Here is a 22,647-nt window from a genome sequence, read left to right as displayed (position 1 = left end):
TTTTAATCATTTTAAACATCATATGGCTCAGGAACCATATTATTTTATACTATTGCTTCTAATGTATGCACTTTACTTAACTATAAGTATTGCAATAATATCGATCCATTTCTCTTGTACGAGAAAAGAGACTGATCAATAAATAACATCTTTTATTGAACACGCCCGTCTCTTCCTTTTCTCTACATTCTGATGAGACTAAGAATGCACGTACTGACTGAGTAAAATAATTGCCTTGTGCTCACACGACTCTCGAGATTGACTCTTGATTAGGGGAGAGCAAAGTTGTCATGTTCTATGGTTGTCAGAAACTAAATCCCTTCTTGTCTAATCAGGGGAGTTCATCCTTCCTTGAACATTCGAGAAAGTTTCTAGCGAACTCTGAGCTTAGCTGGCAAACCCAAAAATTAAGTCTAGTTTCGACAGTAGTAGACCTAGTTAACGTCTGGCCTAGGCCTTTACTGCTGTAGGTACTATTCCAATGCGCAGAGCCTATTGGGAAAATAGGAGCTACACTACATGGCGCCCAACGTGTTTGGAAAGGGCGATAAAACTAACGTAAGACATTTAGAGTAACTCAGTCGTGCTTTCTCACTCAGACCCCTTCTCCCAAATACTCCAAAGACGTCTGGAGTGGGTGAAAGGTTATTATATCCTCCAAAACCTCGCAGGAGGGAACTCCTATGTATGGTTCTTGGTCTAGTCAACGTTGAAGGATAAAACAGTTCCAAAATATTGTGCACCTAATCTCTGTTTCCATAAAGAAACCTGATCTGCAAATAAAAATAATACCATCCTGTCAGTAAAATGGGAGACAGTGATGGAGAAAGAGAGGCAATTAGATTAGCTACTGAAATAGCAGATGCTGATGCTACCATGCAAACAGCAGACCCGGATATAATACTCATCCAGGTCGCCAAAAGGAGATCTATAACCTTAAAACTTATAGAAAATGGACTGACACCTAGAGGTGGCACAGTCATATTCGTAATTGAGGCACACGAATATCGGCAGACAGAGGTATACTATACATGGATACATTTTCCAGCAGCAAATGCTGTAACAAAGTACTTCCACTATTACAAAGTAGAGGAACCTCCTGAAACGTACACTCCTTCCGAGGAGGTGGAAGTACCACTCAAATTCCAAGAGCATTTGCTCTTATTTGATGGCGCCCTAAAACATAATAATCACATTACAAGGCTCGGTCCTTTAGGAAGACCAGGAGCAACGTGGCCGGTCTTAGCCGGATACACACCACATCCAGACATCGACGAGATGACTGCACCAGAGCTATTAATACAGCTAAAACAACTACTAAAAATTCACAGACAATTAGTTCAATATGTAATGCGGACTTCAACAATTCAGCCAGCGATTAAAATTCCACAGCTGACCCCTCACCAGGGGAACACAAATAAAATCACACCACAGAACATCCAATCCTGCCTAGGTAAAGTTCCAGCTAAACGGGAACAGATACCATTCTGGTTGGCACAGAAAATCACCCAAATAGAGGCGGTGTTTCCTGACACCACCCCATTAGAAAAGCACAGGATTCTGACTATATGTCTCCCAATGGGAATCGCACCACACATTGAGGACTGTGACACTTGGGGTACAGTCTTTGCTTCCATCTACACAAAAACGCACGGTGTTCCATCCATTTCGGTAATATCAGATGTGCTAAAACAAATTCAAGATGAATACGGTCCAGAACCTGCTTTAACTCTTGGTATGAAATTACTAAAAGACTTCAAGCAGGTCTCGGCTATATTATTAGCCAACATAAAAGGTGAAGCAGCAAACGTGGCGATCCGCCAGAGGTTAAAAGAGACAGATATAGCAGACCAACCAGCTGAAATTGCCAGAATCATAGAAAAATCCTATGAAGAACTAGGCAGAGATAGTCTAGGTGGAATACCAGTAAAACCGCAACTGACTACAAGTCCAGAAAAAATATTTTTTAATAATAATTCACCAAAAAAGAACTGGGATGGAAATAAACAATCCAATCCTAAAGAAAAGAAATTCCAGTCCAGAGGAAGGTCTCCTAGGCGAAGAGAGAAATCTCCAAACCCGAGACAAAGGTCACCTCAGAGTGAACCCTCTGGGAATAGATATAACCTTAGAAATAGGGATAATATTAAAAAACCTGATAGATATCAAGACATTGATACACGTCCGTCTCAATCTTTTCAGAATTCCTCGCAGAAATCGGAAAGAAGAGGACGATCAGAAGAGCACGCCAAGTCCAAAGACAAGGAACCTGCTCAACTGAAAAAGAAATCACAATTTCCAAAAAAGAAGGTAGCCAGTATCAAGGTAGTTAACAATGCCGAGAATACTGAGGACACAACTGAAAAACGGAGAATGGGCTCAGACAATGCTAGACAGCGCAGCAGAGGTGAGCATAGCTCGCAAAGTCCTTATGAATCATCTGGAGACAGTGGACACGAATGAATACCTTCAAGTGGAAACTGCAGATACCAGAGTTAGCAAGCCCCACAAAATATACGAGATAACATTACGTATAGAGGGAGATAAGACTAGGCAAATAAGGGGACTATTTTGGGATAACCTATCCAAGGGCTATGACATCCTTCTAGCTGAAAAAGACTGGCCACCGGAGTTTGTCAGGGAGTGCCCTCATGGCGAAGAAGTAATTATGCCTGCCTTCTCGAATCAAATACCGATTCATAAAAAATACACACTTGCTAGAAAGTGGGCAGTGGCCTTAGCACCTGCTTTATATAAAAATCACGTAGGATGGGATGAGGATTCTCCTCCTCACAAAGTCCAGTTAAAATCACAACCTACTGCACAAAGGCAGTACCCAATTAAGCAAGAAGCTAAAAAACAAGTAAATGAAATACTAGATCAGCTAGAATACCAGGGGGTGATTGAAACTTGCACCTCACAAATGAACAATCCTTTGTTTCCGGTCTCCAAACCAGACAATTCGTACCGTCTAGTTTTGGATTACCGACACCTTAACACATGTTGCAAAACTTTTGCAGTGCAAAACTCACACAGTGCTGCACTAATGAATAACATAGTGCGCAAAAAATACAAAACAACCTTGGACATCTCCAACGGATTCTTTTGTCAAAACATAGCACCAGAGAGCAGATATTTAACTGCATTTTCAGTAAATGGCACTCAAAAACAATTCTGTCGGTTAGCCCAGGGGTACAAGAACAGCCCGGGGGTATTCTCAGCGAGAGTAACAGAATTACTACAACTATATGATGATGAAGCATTATCTTATGTCGATGACATTTACTTAACAGATGATGACTTGGAGACTCACTTGAAAAGAGTGAACACCATAATACTTGGTTTCGCTGCAGAGGGTTACAAATTCAACTTCAAAAAGTCCAGAATTGCCCATCTGACGGTCCTATTCTTAGGATATGAGTTATCAAGTGAAGGCAAAAGCCTGGCAGACAATTTCCTAGAGAAATGTGCCGTAATCCAAGCTCCTAAAACACTAAAAAACCTACAGTCAATTCTAGGCTTCCTAAATTTCGGAAGAACTTACATTGCAAATTACGCAGAAAGGGTCAAACCCCTTTACGATCTAATTAAACCAGACTTTAAAAGATCCAGTTGGACTCAAGCACACACAGAAATTTTGAGATCCTTACAAACAGACATGCTAATTAAAACAAAATTAGAAACCCGTGATAATACACGCAACCTTGTGATCCGAGTCATCCCAGGGAGATACGGATTCACATACCTAACCTCTAATGAGGGAGATAAGGTACCAATTGCATTCAAATCACATTTGTACACAAAAGCTGAACAGAGATTCAACAACAAAGGAAAAATTGTTCAAGCAGTTCAAACCGCAATAGCTAGAGAAAAAGACATAGCTGACGGTAGACATATCACAGTCAGAACAGCAGAATCAGCCTTTGAGGCATTAACAACACCGTGTACTTTACCAACAACAACATTGGATCCAGAATGGTTACAATGGGTAAATTCAATCACAACGGACAAAGTATATTACTTCTTTGATCCAGAACTAGAAGAATTAAAAAATCTAAAATATGAAAAAACGTATCCTCTGCCAATCGACATTCTGCCTCTACGACATTACGCCTGTGTAATCTATACAGACGGACATGCTCAACCCTCCGTTTGGGGAGAACATGCATACAATCCCACATGTGAGATTACAAAAGAAGTGTGGCACGGAGGTAAACTAAGACCTCTATTAACAAAATCACACTCAGTAGAAACTAATTCAGAACTACAAACTGAAATATTAGCTTTGAAAATGGCGCTAGATAATGCGGATCGCGAATTCCCGACACTTATAGTGTCAGATTCATATTTCTGCGTCAAAGCATATAACAAGGATTTGCAGACCTGGATTCAGAACGATTACAAAGATGACACGGATGCACCAATAAATCAGAGATTGCTTTGGGAACAGGTAGCTCTTTTGAAAAAAGAACTACCAAAGACTCACGTGACACACTCACTGAGTCACCAGCGTGATGGCGTTCACGTTGTAGGGAATTCATTGGCTGAAACAGCCGCAGCGGCAGCCAGTAAACCGGCTCCCGTAGATCGAAAAAAGCGTACATTAAAATACATTGACGGCGAAACAGTGCTGGCAGTAAAAACGTCATCAAAAGGCGACTGCTCGGCGTTACCGATCAACTATCCACTCAATTACACATACATCATAGATGCAAACTCCATTCCTTTTGCTCGAATCCCTGGAGTGGGGGATAGAGTGATTCCAAACATGGACAGGAGAAACTTGTTAATCGCAGACGCACACATGGGCGAGGGTCTCAGACACCTTAAATTAAAAGATTCTCTGGAAGAATTACAATCACGGTACTGGTGGCCAGGCATGAGCCTGCACTACACCATGTTTGTAAAAAACTGCCCAAACTGCAACAGAGATCGCAGTGGGGAGAGAAGCAGTTTAATACCTCGTCGTATCAAGGCAGATAACATCACCACTAAAAAGAATGGCTTGCGATTAACATATACAGGCTAGTTCCCACTTATAATGTAGATCCACAGCACTCGGCTGACGTCCGGACTGTTATACAAGATTTGCGAGTCTAAATGGCATATACGCTAAGAGCATGCTACGTTCGACCATTTTTTTTTCTTTTTCTCAGGCAATCCAGCCTGGGGGGGGGAAAGAATGGCCAAATGAGCACAGCCCAGCGGGAATCTTCTCACTTCCTTCCTGAGGGTATGGGATGGTGTAAAGAAAAAACCAAGACAGAAAGCAATCTATAATAGAAAGGATATTAGGTTCGGGAGCTGGGTGGGTCAAACATCTAATAAGTGTCCAACGTAGTCTAAATAACTTGCCAAGAAATTCTCTGAAGGGATTCAGTCCGTACGAATTATTATTCGGAACTAGGATGTTGATCTCTGACCTTGATAGTCAGACTTCAGTGGTAACAGAAAAAAGCTTTGATGTCAAAGACCGTTTGGCTATTTTGCAGGACTTAAACAAAACAAGAAAAGACCTGAGCAACATACAGTTGAAAGAACAGCCAACGACCACTGAAGAATCACCACCTGTCCCAGCAAGACCTGTCTGGATTCCAAAAGTCGGGGATCTAGTCAGGGAGAAGATCGCGGTAAAGAAGGAATTTGGGCCTTCTTACAGAAAAGCAGTTCCTGTATTGTCTGTCAACGGGACAAGATCAGTTGTACTACCGCCACTTGCTGGAAAAAAGGAGAACCGAGTTGTATCCATCGACCTGGTAAAACCACAACATGTGGCCGATAACCAACAGTAGGCCAAGTGGACTCCCAATAAGTAGCAGAACACCAAGGTTTGCTACCAGTACAGAGGTCCTATCAAAGAGGCTCATCACATTTGAAACGCCTACAGAAGAACAACAAGGACTATGCAACAATGCAATAGAACTTAGACCTCTGAAAACCCAAATAAAGACATTTAGCAGAGACACACCAATCTATACAGAAGTACCAAGTGAAAATGCAAGAAACAAAAATCCTGAACCAATTGGAACAATTGACAGAACTGCATCCGGTTACTTCATCAACTTCGATGATTCCTCTGAAGGCTTCAGCGAACAAAAGACACAGCCATCATCAAAATCCTTTAAAGACAAAGCGAAGGAACTTTTGAAACAACTGAAAGAAACATATCTAGTTTCTCCATGGATTGAATTTTGGGTGGGTTTTGGTGCATTTATCCTCATACTTTGGCTCATCATGGTATTTACCTTGGGACGCTTCATTGAGGGAAAATATGCTAAAATGGACACAGCAAGTCAGAACATCAACTTGGTCCTCAAACCACACACATCTTCACACGTCGAGAAAAGAGAACTTTCTTCAGAACTTTCTTCAGCCAACTTCACAGCAATTCCAATATCTGGTGGGGTAGCCTGGGACAACACTGACTATGAAATTTATGGTCCGGTCGAGATCCTGAAATATCCACACCAAATCAAGATCTCCTTGAGTGACTTTGCAAAACCAAACTCATTTGCTGATGATTGGGACTTTGAAAGTATAAACAATATGATGTCTGACTTAGTAATGTCTGCTAAATTTACAAAACATGATTATTTGCAGGGTTCTACAAATTATGACAGCATGTACTGCTATAACCATTATGGTAACCATTTCTTGCATAAATCTGCACAACCTAGAAATGTTTTAAATTTTAATCAATGGGAACATTGTGCTACACCTCCAAAAGGGAGCTCTAGAACCGTGTATGGCAAATATTCATATTTTTCAGGTTTTAACATAACTAATGCTGAAACATTTTATTACAAATTGTCAAACAAGACAGGGATGAAAACCATGATAACCAACACAAAATTGATATATTCAGATTCTTTCTTTGAAAAAATGAATACTTTTGGATTTGATTATTGGGACAAACATGTTGATTGGAAAAGTGTTTGGGGTACAAAAGAGTGGCAAGTACAGGGTATAGAAGCTTTGTTTAGAGCCTGCATGATCCCAGAACAAATGATATTTTTAAATGACACCGTTCAACAAACCACCTGTCTTGGCTTAGCCAAAATCAAAGATTTAAATAACCTGTCTATTCCAAAGCCAACAATGTTTAGCAATAACTCTGAAACAGATGAAGAAATAGACATAAACCATATACTTAACCAAAACAGAACACATCCTGATTGGAAACAATGGTTGATCTGGCCCACAGATACAAATAACTGTCAAGATAGATTCCTGAATAAAACACAGGGTTCAAAATGAACAGGCCAGACCCTAGATATCCCCAAAGACATCACCCAGGGATAATAACAACCTACAGTGTGGGCAAATTATGCCTTCAATGGCTACAAACTTCCACACTGCCTGAAATTAAGCAACACCTAACTTTACTTACTGATGGTGCTGACTTGCGTGATTTCATAAAGGGACCACGCAAACAGCGTCAAAAGCGTTTCATAGCAGCCTCTGTATATGCAGCATACAATGAGGCCTGGAAGGTTACTCAAATTGAGACAGCAGAAAGAATACGGGAAATTGACCGTATTAATTTGGAAAAATCACTTTCTGTAGTGGACAATGGGTTAATGACTCTGTCCTCCAGAATTTTTTCATTGGACAGCATTGTGTCTTCAGCAATCGATATATTATCGCAAGACTTACTGTTATTACAACATGGTCAGTCACAATTGCGTTCTATTGTACAGCTTGGCTGGACGTTACAAAATCTGCGTTCAGGCTATGTGCCTTGGCGTTTAATCAACACAACGTCACTATTTCAAATCTTTAACCTTACTGATAGACAAATCGGTATGGCGCAGAAGGGTGCTGATTATACAATCTTGAGCATTGAAAAACTAGAAAGATTACCGTTGACAATGTCAGAACGACCTGTCAGTGAATGGATAATCCACGGAATCATAAATATTCCAATCTCAACCTTCAGGTTTCAATACTGCCAAAAATATATACAGGCTGGCATGTACGAGAAATTGGGAAAGGGGTACCTTAAAACAACATGGAACCTGCCCTATTCACATGCATGTATCAGTAACAAAGGACAGAAAGTGTTTCTTAGTGGCATCAATTGTGCTATGTCACTAAGCGGCACGCTTCTGTGTAACGGTATTAGTTTGCACGGAGCCTGTGAAGGGAATTCATACAACCTTTCATGTCACCAGCAAGGCGCACCTGCAACTGAAATAGAACCATTCTTTCAAAGACTCTATAATGGGAGTTACATTCTTATTGTAGACCGCAGATGCTGTAGTCTTATGCCCGGGACTCCTTATCTCGTCACTACGACGGCGAAGGTCAAGTGCTGTGGACGTTCTTTGTTTCCCAGCTCCTTTCCAGACAGGGAGGCGAGGGCATGGCCCAGTTTGAAAATTACTTCTATTCGAATAGACACTTTAAGCAGAATGAAAACAGTGCTTCTTCAGACGCCTACAAGGCTCACGTCATCTAAAGAAACGTATGATCTACAAGTCGCAAGGACGACTGCAGAGATACATACATTATTATCAACTAATTCCCCCGTACATTTCGCGGAAATCCTGAGCGAAATCTTAAATATTTCTGATACCACAGGGGTCTCAAAGGTATTTAAGACAGTATTTTCGATGGCATTAACACCATTCAAAGCCATACTGGGTATTTTTCCAGACTTCGTCCATTCGATTTTTGGCGGACTTCCCCTGATCCTAGGACTAATTGCAGGAATCCTATTCCTAGTCCTTATTTTTCGTTATGGCAACCCATGTCACAGATCAAACTCTCGCGACAATGGAAGATACGATCCTAGCCATTGGATACCGGGACCGGATATCAAAAATCCTGGGACTATCCCGGCTTAGAGACCTAAACATGACTTGGTTTCTATCATTTCGACCAATGTGGCAAAGGTGTGTTTTACCTGTACTAAGGTGTCTGCTATGCGGAGAAGAATGCGTGTTAGACACCTGTCTGACGCTACAATCGGATGCGCCGGTGGATGCAGATACACTGTTGGTTCCTACCAAGGTTCACGCACTGTGCTGCCCTCAAAGGCTGCCAATTCTGATGACGGCATTCCTGGAATCTTCACCACTGCGATTGAAGAGTAGTGAAGTTCAAGATGAAAGCAGCATCGAACAGGTACGACCTTCTGTCAGCAATGCAAATCAGAATGTCAATGGAGACAATCATGCGCATGAATGCATGGTTACCCCTATTTCCGACTTAGAGGAACTTTCCCATGAAGCTGTTGACAGTTTTTTCGAAAGCCTGAATGATATGATGTTCTCTCCGGAACAGAAATAGAGACTTTTGAGTAAACTCGCACACGGCGTTCCCTGAATTCGGCCTTCAACTTTAAAAATAAAGTCACATGAACAATTACAATCCAGTTCACGGACAGCAACTTTTTTCAGCAAGCCCCTAAAATATTTTTCTATATATTTTTTCCCGGGACACTGATTTTCTGCTTAAAGTAAGAGACTATTCCTAGAGAACTAAGATTTCTATTTTAGATACTTTATAGACTTTATAGACTTTAGCTGCCCGCTGGTATGTTCGCAATAGATTTTATGTGATGAAATGGTTTCGACTTTTTTTCTGTATAGCCATATTAAGAGCCATTTCATGTGTATTTCTCATATACCAACAATCAATAATGCATAACAATGCGTGTTCACTTTTGCATTTAATTCATAGCTTAAGTGCATACAATATATATGACTGCAATTTTTCAGTATATTTGAAAATTTCGAAATGCATTTATGTATTTTGGGGTGGTAAGGTATACACTATACTCTATAGTATGTTGTACTATGTTATACTATGCATAGATTAGTAGATATGACCATAGTTAGCGTGGAGTGGGTGTCGTGTATTTCTATAGGTTCTGATTCGATCCCCCTATTCCTGACCCTATTCTGGTTAAACTTACTAGCTAGTTAACTAACAGTCAGCCCATGAGGCAAGAAATCCCCCATGATGCAGATACCGTTATCTGACGCAGTCACACTACGGCACAGGAACGTGTTATCTGATTAGGTCATAACGCTTGAGATCTAATTAGACAAGCGATATTCCTCCAGCCCCTGATAAGGCATACGACGTTCTCATAACAAATCAAACCTATGACAACCTGGATAATCCGTGCGGCCATTGTTTTGATTTCACAGAGAACTTTAGTAAAGAATGTGCTAACGAGCAAGTCGTATGACATCTTTATTGACGTACCTATGTCCATCCTTACGTCAATCTCGGCACCTTTAAGGTATAAATATTGCCGACCTTGCCCTATGCAAACACACGCGTGGTGACAAGACGGAGCAGCCATACTTGCCGAAGCCGAGAGCAGAAGCAGACCCCGCAGGCAGCAGCCCCGTCTTCCTGACGCGCTGAGAGACGCGCTGCTATCTCAAGCCGAGAGACCCAGCACCGGCGCTTCTGGGCAGCCCTCGCAGGCAGCCTGGAATATCGAGAGCAGAGAAAGAGATACCATTCCTCATTCATCCTAAATTCCAGGTACAGAACTGAATAACCCCTCCTAGAGAATTCTTTAGTTATTCACTTGGCAAAAACAAACTTAAACTAAACTGTAACTTTCTATTCCCGCCCACGCATTAGACTTAGGTCAGGTACACGGGGTAGGCGTATTTAGAAACACCAGTTGAGTACGTTTAGTCAAATGTATATGTGTATGTAAATATATTTTAATCATTTTAAACATCATATGGCTCAGAAACCATATTATTTTATACTATTGCTTCTAATGTATGCACTTTACTTAACTATAAGTATTGCAATAATATCGATCCATTTCTCTTGTACGAGAAAAGAGACTGATCAATAAATAACATCTTTTATTGAACACGCCCGTCTCTTCCTTTTCTCTACATTCTGATGAGACTAAGAATGCACGTACTGACTGAGTAAAATAATTGCCTTGTGCTCACACGACTCTCGAGATTGACTCTTGATTAGGGGAGAGCAAAGTTGTCATGTTCTATGGTTGTCAGAAACTAAATCCCTTCTTGTCTAATCAGGGGAGTTCATCCTTCCTTGAACATTCGAGAAAGTTTCTAGCGAACTCTGAGCTTAGCTGGCAAACCCAAAAATTAAGTCTAGTTTCGACAGTAGTAGACCTAGTTAACGTCTGGCCTAGGCCTTTACTGCTGTAGGTACTATTCCAATGCGCAGAGCCTATTGGGAAAATAGGAGCTACACTACAGGTTAAGGCGATCTCGCCCTCCAGACTTCTCCCCCAGGACTGCCGCCTCCGCAGTTTTCCGCTGTGAGTCTGCACGCCGAATCGCCTCCCAGCCGCTCACAAACAGAGTGCACATCTCCCGTTGCCGCAGCCGGTGGAAGTCTCCCCCTCAGTGCGCTGCCGTCATTTTAGATGCGCAGCGCCCAGCGCTCAATCGGGTGATTTTGCTGCACTTACACCCTTGTAACAGCACCAATGCGCCCCAGCAGCAGTCCAGCTCATGCACCAGGATTTCCGCAACCAGTTTTGCAGTAAGGGGCCACCTTAGAATCGCCAACCCCTCACCCTCAACACCTCACCCTCACTCACTCACCCTCAACCCCTCACCCTCAAACCCTCACCCACCCTCAACCCCTCACCCTCACTCACTCACCCTCAACCCCTCACTCTCACTCACTCACCCTCACTCACCCTCAACCCCTCCCCCTCAACCCCTCACCCTCACCCTCACTCACCCTCACTCACCCTCAACCCCTCACTCACCCTCAACCCCTCACCCTCAACCCCTCACTCACCCTCACTCTCACTCATCCTCACTCACCCTCAACCCCTCACCCTCACTCACCCTCACCCTCACTCACCCTCAACCCCTCACCCTCACTCACTCACCCTCAACCCCTCACCCTCAACCCCTCACTCACCCTCACTCTCACTCAGCCTCAACTACTCCCCCTCACCCTCACTCACCCAAAACCCCTCACTCACCCTCACCCTCACTCACCCTCAACACCTCACTCACCCTCACTCACCCTCAACACCTCACCCTCACTCACCCTCACTCACCCTCACTCACCCTCACTCACCCTCACTCACCCTCACCCCCTCACCCTCACTCACCCTCACTCACACTCACCCTCACCCTCACTCACCCTCACTCACACTCACCCTCACCCTCACACAGTGCAATAGTTCTCAGACCATTTCAGTTAGAGCTTTTAGAAATGTTTATGGCTTTTTTTATTTGTAATACTTTAGCATTGGCTACAGGAAACAAAAATGCTAAACATTTACAAAAAAAAAACCATAAACAATTCTAAAAGCACTAACTCTAATGGTGCGAGACCTATTGCATTTCCAATGCTTGTTATTCCTTGCAGTGTGTCATCGATTTGTTTTCCAAATAACATGTCCCCATCAAAGGGTAAGTCCAGAATCTTATTTTGAACTTCTGGTCGGAAGTAAGTAGCTCGTAGCCAACCTTGCGGTCTAAGAACAGCCGCGCTACCCAGAGCACGGAAAGAAGTGGTTGCAATGTCCATCGCACAGTCAATCATTTCTGAAGAAGAACGTTGCCCCTCTTCCAAAGGTTTTTGTGCTTCAGCCTTAGGGTCATCCGCCAGTAGGTTTACATAGGCTGCAATATCACTCCACATCTGACGGTCGTACCTTGCTAAAATCGCCAGGGCATTGGCCGCCCGGACCAGCAAGCTAGCCATTGATGAAAAACGCTTCCCAGCGTTGTCTAACCTTCTACCCTCCTTGTCTGGTGGAGTTGTGAGGGTGGCCGAAGGATTTCGCGATTTTTTCTGTGCTGCCTGTGATATGACTGAGTCTGGTTGAGGTTGTCCAATCAAGCAGGCGGGACTGTCATCAGGAGCTTTATACTTCTTCTCTAGGCGTGGTAGGGTTGGAATGACCGTCGCCGGGGCCTGCATCACCTTCTTTCCCTCTTTCCATATATGTTCTATAATGGGAATCGAACGCACTGCCTTACGGTAAGCCTCTTTAAAATCATATAAAAAACAATCAGTAGATGTTGAAGGCATGGCTAGTTTAAAGCGTGCCGTGGCTCTCTCCATTAAGCTGAAGAAACCTCCCACCTCCGCCGGAGGTGAATCTATCGGGTCAGGCACCGGAGAAGCCGGATCCGGAATAATATACTGGTTCCATTCACTATCCGGGTTCTGATCCTGGTTGTCACCTGCTCCATCCTTATCCGAGGTGTCATCCCGGTGTGGTGTATGCCTAGGATATTCCCTCTCTTCATCCACATGTGACGGAGGCACAGACTGAGCTGCCACCACCTGTGGCTGAACCTGCACTTGACTTTCCACTGGCCGCGACCCTTGTCTGCTTCTATATTCTTCCAGCATAGCTCTTAAGTCTGTCAGCAGACTCATAGGCATAGTAACCGTGCCCTGCTGCCCCTGGGATTCCTGGTATGCGACTTGGTCTTGCTGTCGCTGTTCTTGCCGATAATAATAACCATCATCTTGGTCAGAATCATGGTATTTAAGATTCAACTGTGATGGACTATATGCATCTCCATACATCTCATTCTCCTCCTCTGAGTAGTCCTCTTCGTCAAATAATAGGGCTGGGGGTAATGAATCCACCTTTCTAGGTGAAGTCATATCCGGAGTTATCTTCCTTTTCCTGGTGCTTTCCCTTGCACCTGCCGTCGACTGCGTCATAAATGAGTCCACCAAATCCCTAGGCTGTACTGCCATCGTCGACGGGGCTATCGACGAGATTATCATCACCGTCGACGGGACCGTCACCGTCGACGGGCTCGTCACCGTCGACGGGCTCGTCGTCGTCGACGAGATTGCCGTCGTCGACGGGATTGTCATCGTCGACGGGATTGTCATCGTCGACGGAATCGTCCTCGTCGACGAGGTGGTAACCGTCGACGTAGTTATCGTCGTCGACGCTGTCGTCGCCCCAGTCTTCGTCAACGGCATCGTCTTTGAAGTCCTCGTCGACGCCTTCGTCGTCGACGTCCTCGTCGTCGCTGGATGGCTCGCCGACGGATGAGGAGACAAAGTCACTGAAGAGGCCTTAGAGCCTTCTTTAACCACTGTTGAGGCTTCTACAGTTGGCTTCTTGAAGGACTTAGAAACTTTATCCTGATGTGTAGGCCCGGCCGAGCCCTCATCAAGTTTTGCCTTCTGCACCTGAGGTGCTTGCCTTTCCCTCTCCTTTACACTTCCGTGAGGAGATTTGCCAGGCTCGGGCTTGCCAGACCTATCAGAGGTCCCACGCACAGCCTTTGAGGGGGGTTCAGATGATACCTCCACAGATGATCTACCCCTCTTTAGAGACGTTTTAGAAGACGTTGACCTGGCATCCTCCTCATCACTTGATACCCCTACATCCTTCTTTCCCAACTTCCTGAGCCAAATAAGTAATCTTCCTTCACGATCACGAAGGGTCTTAACAGACATCATCCTGCATATTTTACAATCTTCTGCTTTATGATCAGGGTATAAACAATATATACAGTCCTTGTGTTTGTCCTCAACATAAAGTCGTTTTTTGCCACAAGTGGCTTCTTTTCCTTATCAGCCATTGTTAAATCTTGAACAAATCCTGTCAGAAAACAGTTTAAATAATACCTCAAAGTAGAAGTTAGAGCAGAGCTCTAAGGAGACTCCCTGTCACCAACGATGCGGTAGAAAATCTGAGGTTCTGAGCTTTCTCAGGAAGGTTCCACAGGGTGAGGCTAATCTGATTGGTTGCTAAGGTGAGTTTGGGTCTTTTTACATAAGGACACCTATAGGCTACAAAATATAATGAGGCCTAGGCCTATTTTTTACTTTTTTGTACCTACTAGGGTGTATTTACCTAGGTATATATATATATATATATATGATTACCGAGGCTCCCATTCCGACGACGGGGAATGATACAAGCAATGGGAATCTATGAAAGTTCCAATACTGGAGTAACATCCATTTATTTGCATATACAGCTATACACACACTACCACTTTACTTCTAAGGAGACTTACACATACTTACTCTCTTAAACAATCACTTATAGAAACACATACTAATTTAAACAGGAACTCTTACAATCCCTCACTCTCACATATACTCACCTATATACATCAATATTCACATATACTAGATTAAAACATATGTAGTTACTGATAAAGACACTAGTGAGACAGTCATTCACTCACTAACACACACATATACACACTCATCCACCCATACAGTCCTGCACATATGCTGTCTTCAAAACACATACAAAGAGAGAGTCAGTCATTCATGCATCTATGTGCTAAGTAATACCCCTACCAAACCACACAAACACTCATACTGATACTAAGAAAAACATATAATAACCCATATACATACACATGTAGCTACTCAGCAACCCATGCAGCCACTTATACACAAAGTGAAACACTAATACATATATTTAAATATTTAAACATTACTCTCTAATATATGTATTTTAAAAAAACATCCATGTAAACACTTATTTAAACATTTATTCTTCCATCAACTTTTACATATACATATATAATACATAATTATTTTTTAAAAATAGACACATTCACTGGATGGTGTCATCAGTGATGTCATGAGTGATGTCACTGACCATGTCATGAGTGATGTAATATGTGACGTCATCAGCAGTGCATTGCACGCGCAAGTTATAGTGAGTCCAACTAACTATAATGTGGGAATTTCAATGGTTTTATGCGAGTAAAACTTCCAGCTAACTATAACTGGTGTAAAACCTATGGTTTTTTCAGTGAATTTAATAGGTTTTTTAACTGCTAATTCCTAACTATAACTGGTGTGAAACCTATGGTTTTTTCAGTGAATTTCAATTTTTTTTATTAGAAAATCTTTATAGGTATAAAAAATAATTTAAAAAAAATATTTTTAACTTGGGGCGCGCCCTGGGGCGCGTACCGGGGAGCGCTCCGTTAGCGCTATTCTCGCGAACGAAAACAACATCGTGACGTATCGCGTAGACGCGTGATGCGTCATATGACGCACAGCGTAAGCGCACCCGGAAGCACGCGTGCGCATACGATCGCGGCGCGCCCTGGGGCGCGTACCGGGGAGCGTCCCGTTAGCGCTATTCTCGCGAACGAAAACAACATCGTGACGTATCGCGTAGACGCGTGATGCGTCATATGACGCACAGCGTAAGCGCACCTGGGCGCATACGATCGCGCAACATCTCGACGCGCTTACGCCGCGTGCCCCGGGGCGCGCCCTGGAGCGCGACTACGCGTAAGCGCGTCGGGTCATGTGACCTGAAAATAACACTTTTCATTGGTTGCTAACATTTTTTTTATAAAGAATGAAATCCCCATCCATTTCCTTCACTTCTTCTTTCACTTTTGTGACTGAAAGACCTGCCTGTTTTGCTGTTGGTTCTTTGTTGGATATCTTGGATTATCATGGCTGCCAGACCATCCAGCAGTGAAGATGACTCCAATGAATTCATCGATGAAGAGCCTCCTCAGCCAAAATACAAATAACATTTCATCTGGAATTTTTTTTCCATACCTGATCACCAGAAGAAGGTAAATGCTCCAAAAGTGGAGTGCAGGATTTGTCACACAGTCCTGTCACGGGGTAACCCCAATAAAAAATATTTTTTGGGGAACTCCACAATGATTCGCCATGTGGAGAGAAGGCACCCCCAGAATTTTGCCCGGGAAAGTGTCAGGGCTCTGGCACAAAAGGTTCCCAGTGATGGGGCCTCTACATCAACCGGAGGACGAACACCATCGGTGAGGGGGAGATCACAAGAGCAGGTTCCGAACATTCAGCCTGCATTTAACAAAGGCGCCCTTAAATGCAGATACTGTGATCAGCTACTTTCCTGTGGGGAGCAAAGTGTTCTGCTCATGGTTCGAGCATTGGAGAACCATCACTGTCGTTACCAGCCCTAATTTTTATTTTATTTTGTTGCTCCTGTTGAGCAGTTTCCATTCCCTGTTTTTGTTGTAGTTCTAAAAAAAGAAAAAAGAAGAAAAAAAAAAGTTCTTTTCAGAACTACCTCCAATTCTCATCTAAGAGCTATATTCTTAAAAAAATGAAAAAGAGTAAGTGAAGTGGAGTGCATTGATAAATGAAAGGAAAATGAGTAAGAAAGAACAGAAAAGTATGAGAGGAGAAAGGAAGTGAAGTAGGGGAACTGAAAGAAGGTGAGTGTTGGGAACGAAAGTAAGGAGAAGGAGAGTGAACATGGGGAATGTGGTTATTCAAACAAAATGTAGAAAAGGAACAGGGGTGTGGAAGGGTAAGAAAAGATGCATTGCTGGAGTTGCATCATTTTTGTGACACTCTCCAGCAATGCATCACTTTTGCGCTTACAGATACGTCTGATATACTGACGTATCTAAAAGTACTTGCGACATAATACGTCATATATTTAATATGACGCATGAGTAGAAGACTGAAGGCCTCATTTATGAGGCCATGCGTCACTTTTACGCCACCGGTGCGTCACTTTTTGTGACGCACCAGTGCTGTTAAAAATGCACCTTATTCAGTCATATTTACAAAGTGACACATCTAGGTACATGCATCACTTTGTAAACCCCTGCGCCACATTCTACCTACGTCAGGTGTAATGTATGCAAAAGGGACATATTGACGCAAGAAAGGGTCGTAGAGGTGATGCAGTAAAATCTATGAGATATCACTACGTCACTTTTATGACGCTGTTGCGTCCTAATCTTGCGCCTGTTTCACAGCAGGCGTAAGACTGGTGCAGGCCCTTTCACATGGGGCCTGGCCCCATGTGAAAGTATGCATTCCTGGAGTTGCATCATTTTTGTGACAGACTCCAGCAATGCATCACTTTTGTGCTTACAGATACGTCTGAAATACTGACATATCTCAAAGTACTTGCGAAATAATACGTCATATATTTAATATGACGCATGAGTAGAAGACTGAAGGCCTCATTTATGAGGCCATGCGTCACTTTTACGCCACCGGTGCGTCACTTTTTGTGACGCACCAGTGCTGTTAAAATGCACCTTATTGAGTCATATTTACAAAGTGACGCATCTAGGTAGATGCGTCACTTTGTAAACCCCTGCGCCACATTATACCTACGTCAGGTGTAATGTATGCAAAATGGGTATATTGACGCAAGAAAGGGTCGTAGAGGTGACGCAGTGAATGAACGGGGTTTTCCCCATGCTACGCTCCCCGGTACGCTCCCCGGTGCGCGTACCGGGCGCTCCCCCTGCAAAAACCGAAAAAACTTTTTAAAAAATGTTTTGCCCGAGGGTCCCTTTTATGGCCCCCACATCACACCTAGGGGGTCAGGGGGGGTCTACCCTGCCCCCTTTTGGTCATTTCCCCCTTTGTTTTTTGCCACCTCTTGTGTCTCGATCCTACCGAGACACAAGATGGCGGCCGCTCCGGACTGTTTGGAATGTTTACAGACACCCGAGAGCCAATCAGCTTTCCGTGCGCAAGTCGCGTGGCGCGCCGGGAGCGCTCCCCGGTGCCCCTACCGGGGCGCGGCTATAGATATATAAAACATTTTTAACCTAAATTACTCAAAATCCTCTGGATCACATATCTTGAGACATAGCAAAGGCACATCGGGCGACCAGTCCCTACAATTTTGCCAGGTTTGGTGAAAATCCATTCAGCCGTTCGAGCTAAAAGTGCGACCAACCGCCCTATGGAAATTAACATGGGGAAAACACGTTTTGGGACCCCCCTTTTATCTCGGCCCCCGCTTGACGAATCCCCCCCAAACTTTCAGGGAAGGAGCGGAGAGCCGCGAGGCAAAGTTGAGGAAAAATTCAGGCAGATTCCTCAACCGGCGCCAAAGTTATTCCCAATAGAATGTTGCGATTTCCCTATGGAAATCAATCCTAACTATAACTGCCTACTGGCGACCGCCAGTAAGTAATATATATATATATATATCATCCCCTTTGGGTGGAGTGAACACAAAGTAGCACTATTTGCTGACGAACCTATCTGCCCGCCCTGCTATCACTGCTTAGGTCCTTTGAAGCAACCTCAGGATTTAAAATTAATCTGGACATGTCCTGGGCATTGAACCTATCAATCCCTAGTGAAGACAACTGAAGACTGTTCAAAATTGAGTTGCAGCTGGTTTAGGAAGCAGTAAATATGTCAACCAATGTTTGCTTTTTTTCTATCCATACCGCTTCCTGATAAGATATTTGACACTTTTGAGAGAGACATTGTTGCCATCGGCATTCCAGATTCTGACATTGTCTTTTCAACTCTGACAGTCTAGGGCTGAACAATTTATAGGTGGCTGAGATCCTGTTTGGTTTCCTCATACTTTTGTAGTGCCTACTTTTTCGTATGTGGTGGCAGAATTTCCCTATAAGAGATTCAGGGTCATTGTTGTGTAGTGCTTTGCATTAAGTCGCACTGCATAGTTGGCTTAAGCCTGTTCTTTGGTATGTAGATTAAATGTACGTTTTTCATGCGTAATATGACAAAGAAATGATCAAAGCATCAAAGCAAATCGGTTGTACGTCCTGTTATCTTTTTAGGTCAATTACAAGCTTTAGTGATCACCAAAGCGTTCACAATTTCGATTTGGTGTGCAGCAGAATGGTTGTCAGATCCATCTAACATATATTCAAATCACCAATAACCTGCATGTTGGTGTAAGGCCAGTTAAGAATTTCATCTAGGAATCTAGAGTTGTAGCGTACAGTGTCAAATATTTGAACATCTTGCATCACAATTTAATAGAAGAGTGGGATGACTTTGAATCACAGAGGGATGAGTTTATTAAATATTATTGATGACCCATAATCAACCCATGTATTATTTCAAACATTTTTGTACCAAAATCACAATTTTTGGTTATCGCAGCACTGACCTCAAAGTTTAGATATGCAAATGAGCAAAATCTTTCCTTCTAACCTGTCACCATTGTACCATACCCTCACACTTCCCTTTGGGATATTGCTTTGTGGAAAAAGTTCTTCACGTAGCTTGTGGAAGTATAATTGCATGAGCAAATTACTATTATTAAACCCTCCCATTAGCATTTCTACAAAAACATTGTGACTGTCTTTTCCGATGTATATGGAAAATTGGCTTCAGGTAAAATCAAGATGTGTTGTAAATCACATTAGAAAATTGTACTCAGGTACTGGAGCGCAAGAGGTAGCTGCATTCCAAAGGTAATTGCACATAAGGGGATGCATAAAGAGTTCACAAAAAATGCAAAAAACGAATAACCATTACGGAGTCAGGGCTGATACCTGTGGGAATTTAAGTGATTGTGCTCTATTGTAGCTACCTTAAGAAATCCAACTGCACAACTCTAGCAAAATATAAATTGTTCTATCAAGCACCACCATTACCTCTGAAGCAACTGTTTCCATCATGTTTTTGAGCTCTTTCTGTGTCAGCCGGGGTTCATGTCTGACATCTTCGTCATCTTGAATATTCCCAAGGTTAGATTTAACCACCTTCCTTGAAGTTAGTTCCTTTATTTTCTGGAACGGAAGATTGAAAAGTTAGTCAATACTGTTGAGCCTTAGGCAAAAAAATGCAGAGATGGAGAATAAGGTGTGCATAATAGGGACAGAAGTGGTGTCAATAAAAATAAGATAGATATCTTCAGTAAAGCATGTCCCAATAGCTACTTTATCTTCCTGGACACACACTACCTAGAAGAGCCCCTCAAGTGCCAAACTGGAGCTGGAATGGTTGCAAGCAGTTCACCCACCAGGCTCTAGGTGGGGCAGAATCCCAACAGCCGGACCTGCACTGCCATCTTCATCACTAGAAGTGATGTGCTGGCTATGGCATTACATTACCACTATATTTCCCAGCTCAGAAATGGCTAAGAGAGAAAAAGAGCGCCAACAAAAGGGCAACATTTCTCAAGTAAATGGTGTGAGAAGTTGGCCTGGCATATGATGTCCACTATTCTAGTGAGCAGCTTGAACCAGTCCAAACGACCCTTATTGATGGTAGGTTTAAGACAACCTTTATAGAAAGCTATCCTAGTGGTAGCTGTGGAGAGCAGCCCTCAGGCTAAGTCTTGAAGGAATGTAAAGCAGCTTGTCTTACCAGTCTATAATCTCTTGAATGATCAAATGAAAGTACACTACACAAGGTATATATATAAAATATATGTATTTATTCTAAACACAACCCCTCTAGTCTCTTTATGAGGCTAGAGGCCAAAGTACAATACAAAAACTTAAATAGCACACAGTAATCTAGCACAGTATACGTTTTGCCCTAGGGGCCTAACAAACCATATACTAAGAAAGTGGTATAAGTACCGCTCTCAACACACAGATCAGGCCTAGAGCCTGTAGAACCGCTGGGGCAACCAGGAACCACCCAAGGTAGAGACGCAGGAGACCCACAGGGGACGCGTGCAGTGTCTAAACACAGCCGCGAATCACCATTGATTCTATGGAGAAAGTTTAGGTTACAGTTTTAAAGTTTAAGGACACTTAGGAGTGGACTACGGTAAAACCCTTTCAGTACTGGAGTACTGGACACTTCGAGAGTCAAGACCCACTGGAGCACCGAAGTACTCGTGTTACCTCACACAAGGAAGCCGGGTGCATAGGTGTCTTTTCGTGTCGGGTTTCGTCGTCGATTCCAATGGAGAGCTGCAAAGAAGTGCTGCAGGCGTCCAGGTGAAAAGTGTCCAGATGGATCCAAGGGTGGATCGGAGATCTGAAGAACCTGAAAGAAGAGGGGACAGAGTCTGGGTCACTAGCCAGTGACCAGGAAGGCGACAGGAAGATGCCAGCCGATGTTGGGTGCTTTCACGTGAAGGAGGTGAAGCTTGACTCTTCAGCCACGAGGTCCAAGAGGTATCAACGATAAACAGGAGCTGGATTCGAGCTGTCCCACGTCGGATGACAAGTGCTGCAGCGTCGGTATCCGGATTGGACCCAACAAGCAACCCACGCAAGATGACAAGATTGGCTTCGGTGCAGACCAGCAAGGTCTGAGGGACTCACCCTTTGGAGGGGAGTCAGGTCACATCTGGAGCAACCAGGGAAGCCCTAGAAATAAAGTAGATTCCTTCGTGGGGACCCACTAGCCAACAGACTAGGGATCGCGAAGGCGCATTGAGGGGAAATGCTGAAAGCGGGAGTAGGGTCTGCTTCCCATGGTCACCCCCACTTTTTGCTGCGATTCTCTGGTTTTTCTACTTTAATGTGGCTGTGGGCCTGCTAATCAGACCCACAGCCCAGCTGTTCTCGGTCTGAATTGATACCATGCACTTTAGGTGCATACCAGATTGGTTACTGGGTCACTCTTGTGAGCCCCTGTATAGTGTACCATAGGTACCCAGGGCATAGGTGTACCCTAGGCCTACCAGGGGCTGCAGCATGTATTGTGCCACCCCTGGTTTGCCTTCCAAATTGACACCACAGGTCTGTGCACACAGCCTGGGTAAGGTGGTGTAATCACCCCTTACTTAGATATAGGATACCTATGTCTACCTTTACATATAGACACATATACACCTATAAGCCACTCCTATGGTAGGCCTCGACAATCCTGGAGGCAGAGTGCTTGGTTATATATGAGAGGGTGCCCTAGCATCAGCTGAGCCCCTCTGCAGCTTTCGGAACCATCTCCTTATAGCTGTTCTATGATATAGCCATACCATATACTCTTAAGTGCATTATAATCTTC

General features: G+C 43.5%; 1 protein-coding gene across 5 annotated transcripts in view; it reads right to left on the bottom strand.

Annotated features, from left to right (window-relative positions):
- Window positions 1–22,647, bottom strand: part of DZIP1L (DAZ interacting zinc finger protein 1 like) — a 796,975-nt gene that overhangs the window by 433,577 nt on the left and 340,751 nt on the right. For all 5 annotated transcript variants that reach the window (XM_078665844.1, XM_078665841.1, XM_078665843.1 and 2 more), the window contains exon 6: window positions 20,334–20,468. In XM_078665844.1, coding sequence (XP_078521970.1) covers window positions 20,334–20,468 — 135 coding nt within the window. The remainder of the gene's footprint in view (window positions 1–20,333; window positions 20,469–22,647) is intronic.

Source organism: Lissotriton helveticus, chromosome 11, assembly GCF_964261635.1.
Source record: "Lissotriton helveticus chromosome 11, aLisHel1.1, whole genome shotgun sequence".
Taxonomy (NCBI): Eukaryota; Metazoa; Chordata; class Amphibia; order Caudata; family Salamandridae; genus Lissotriton; species Lissotriton helveticus.
Note: the sequence above shows the minus strand (reverse complement) of the source record. Positions and strands in the feature narration are given on the sequence as shown.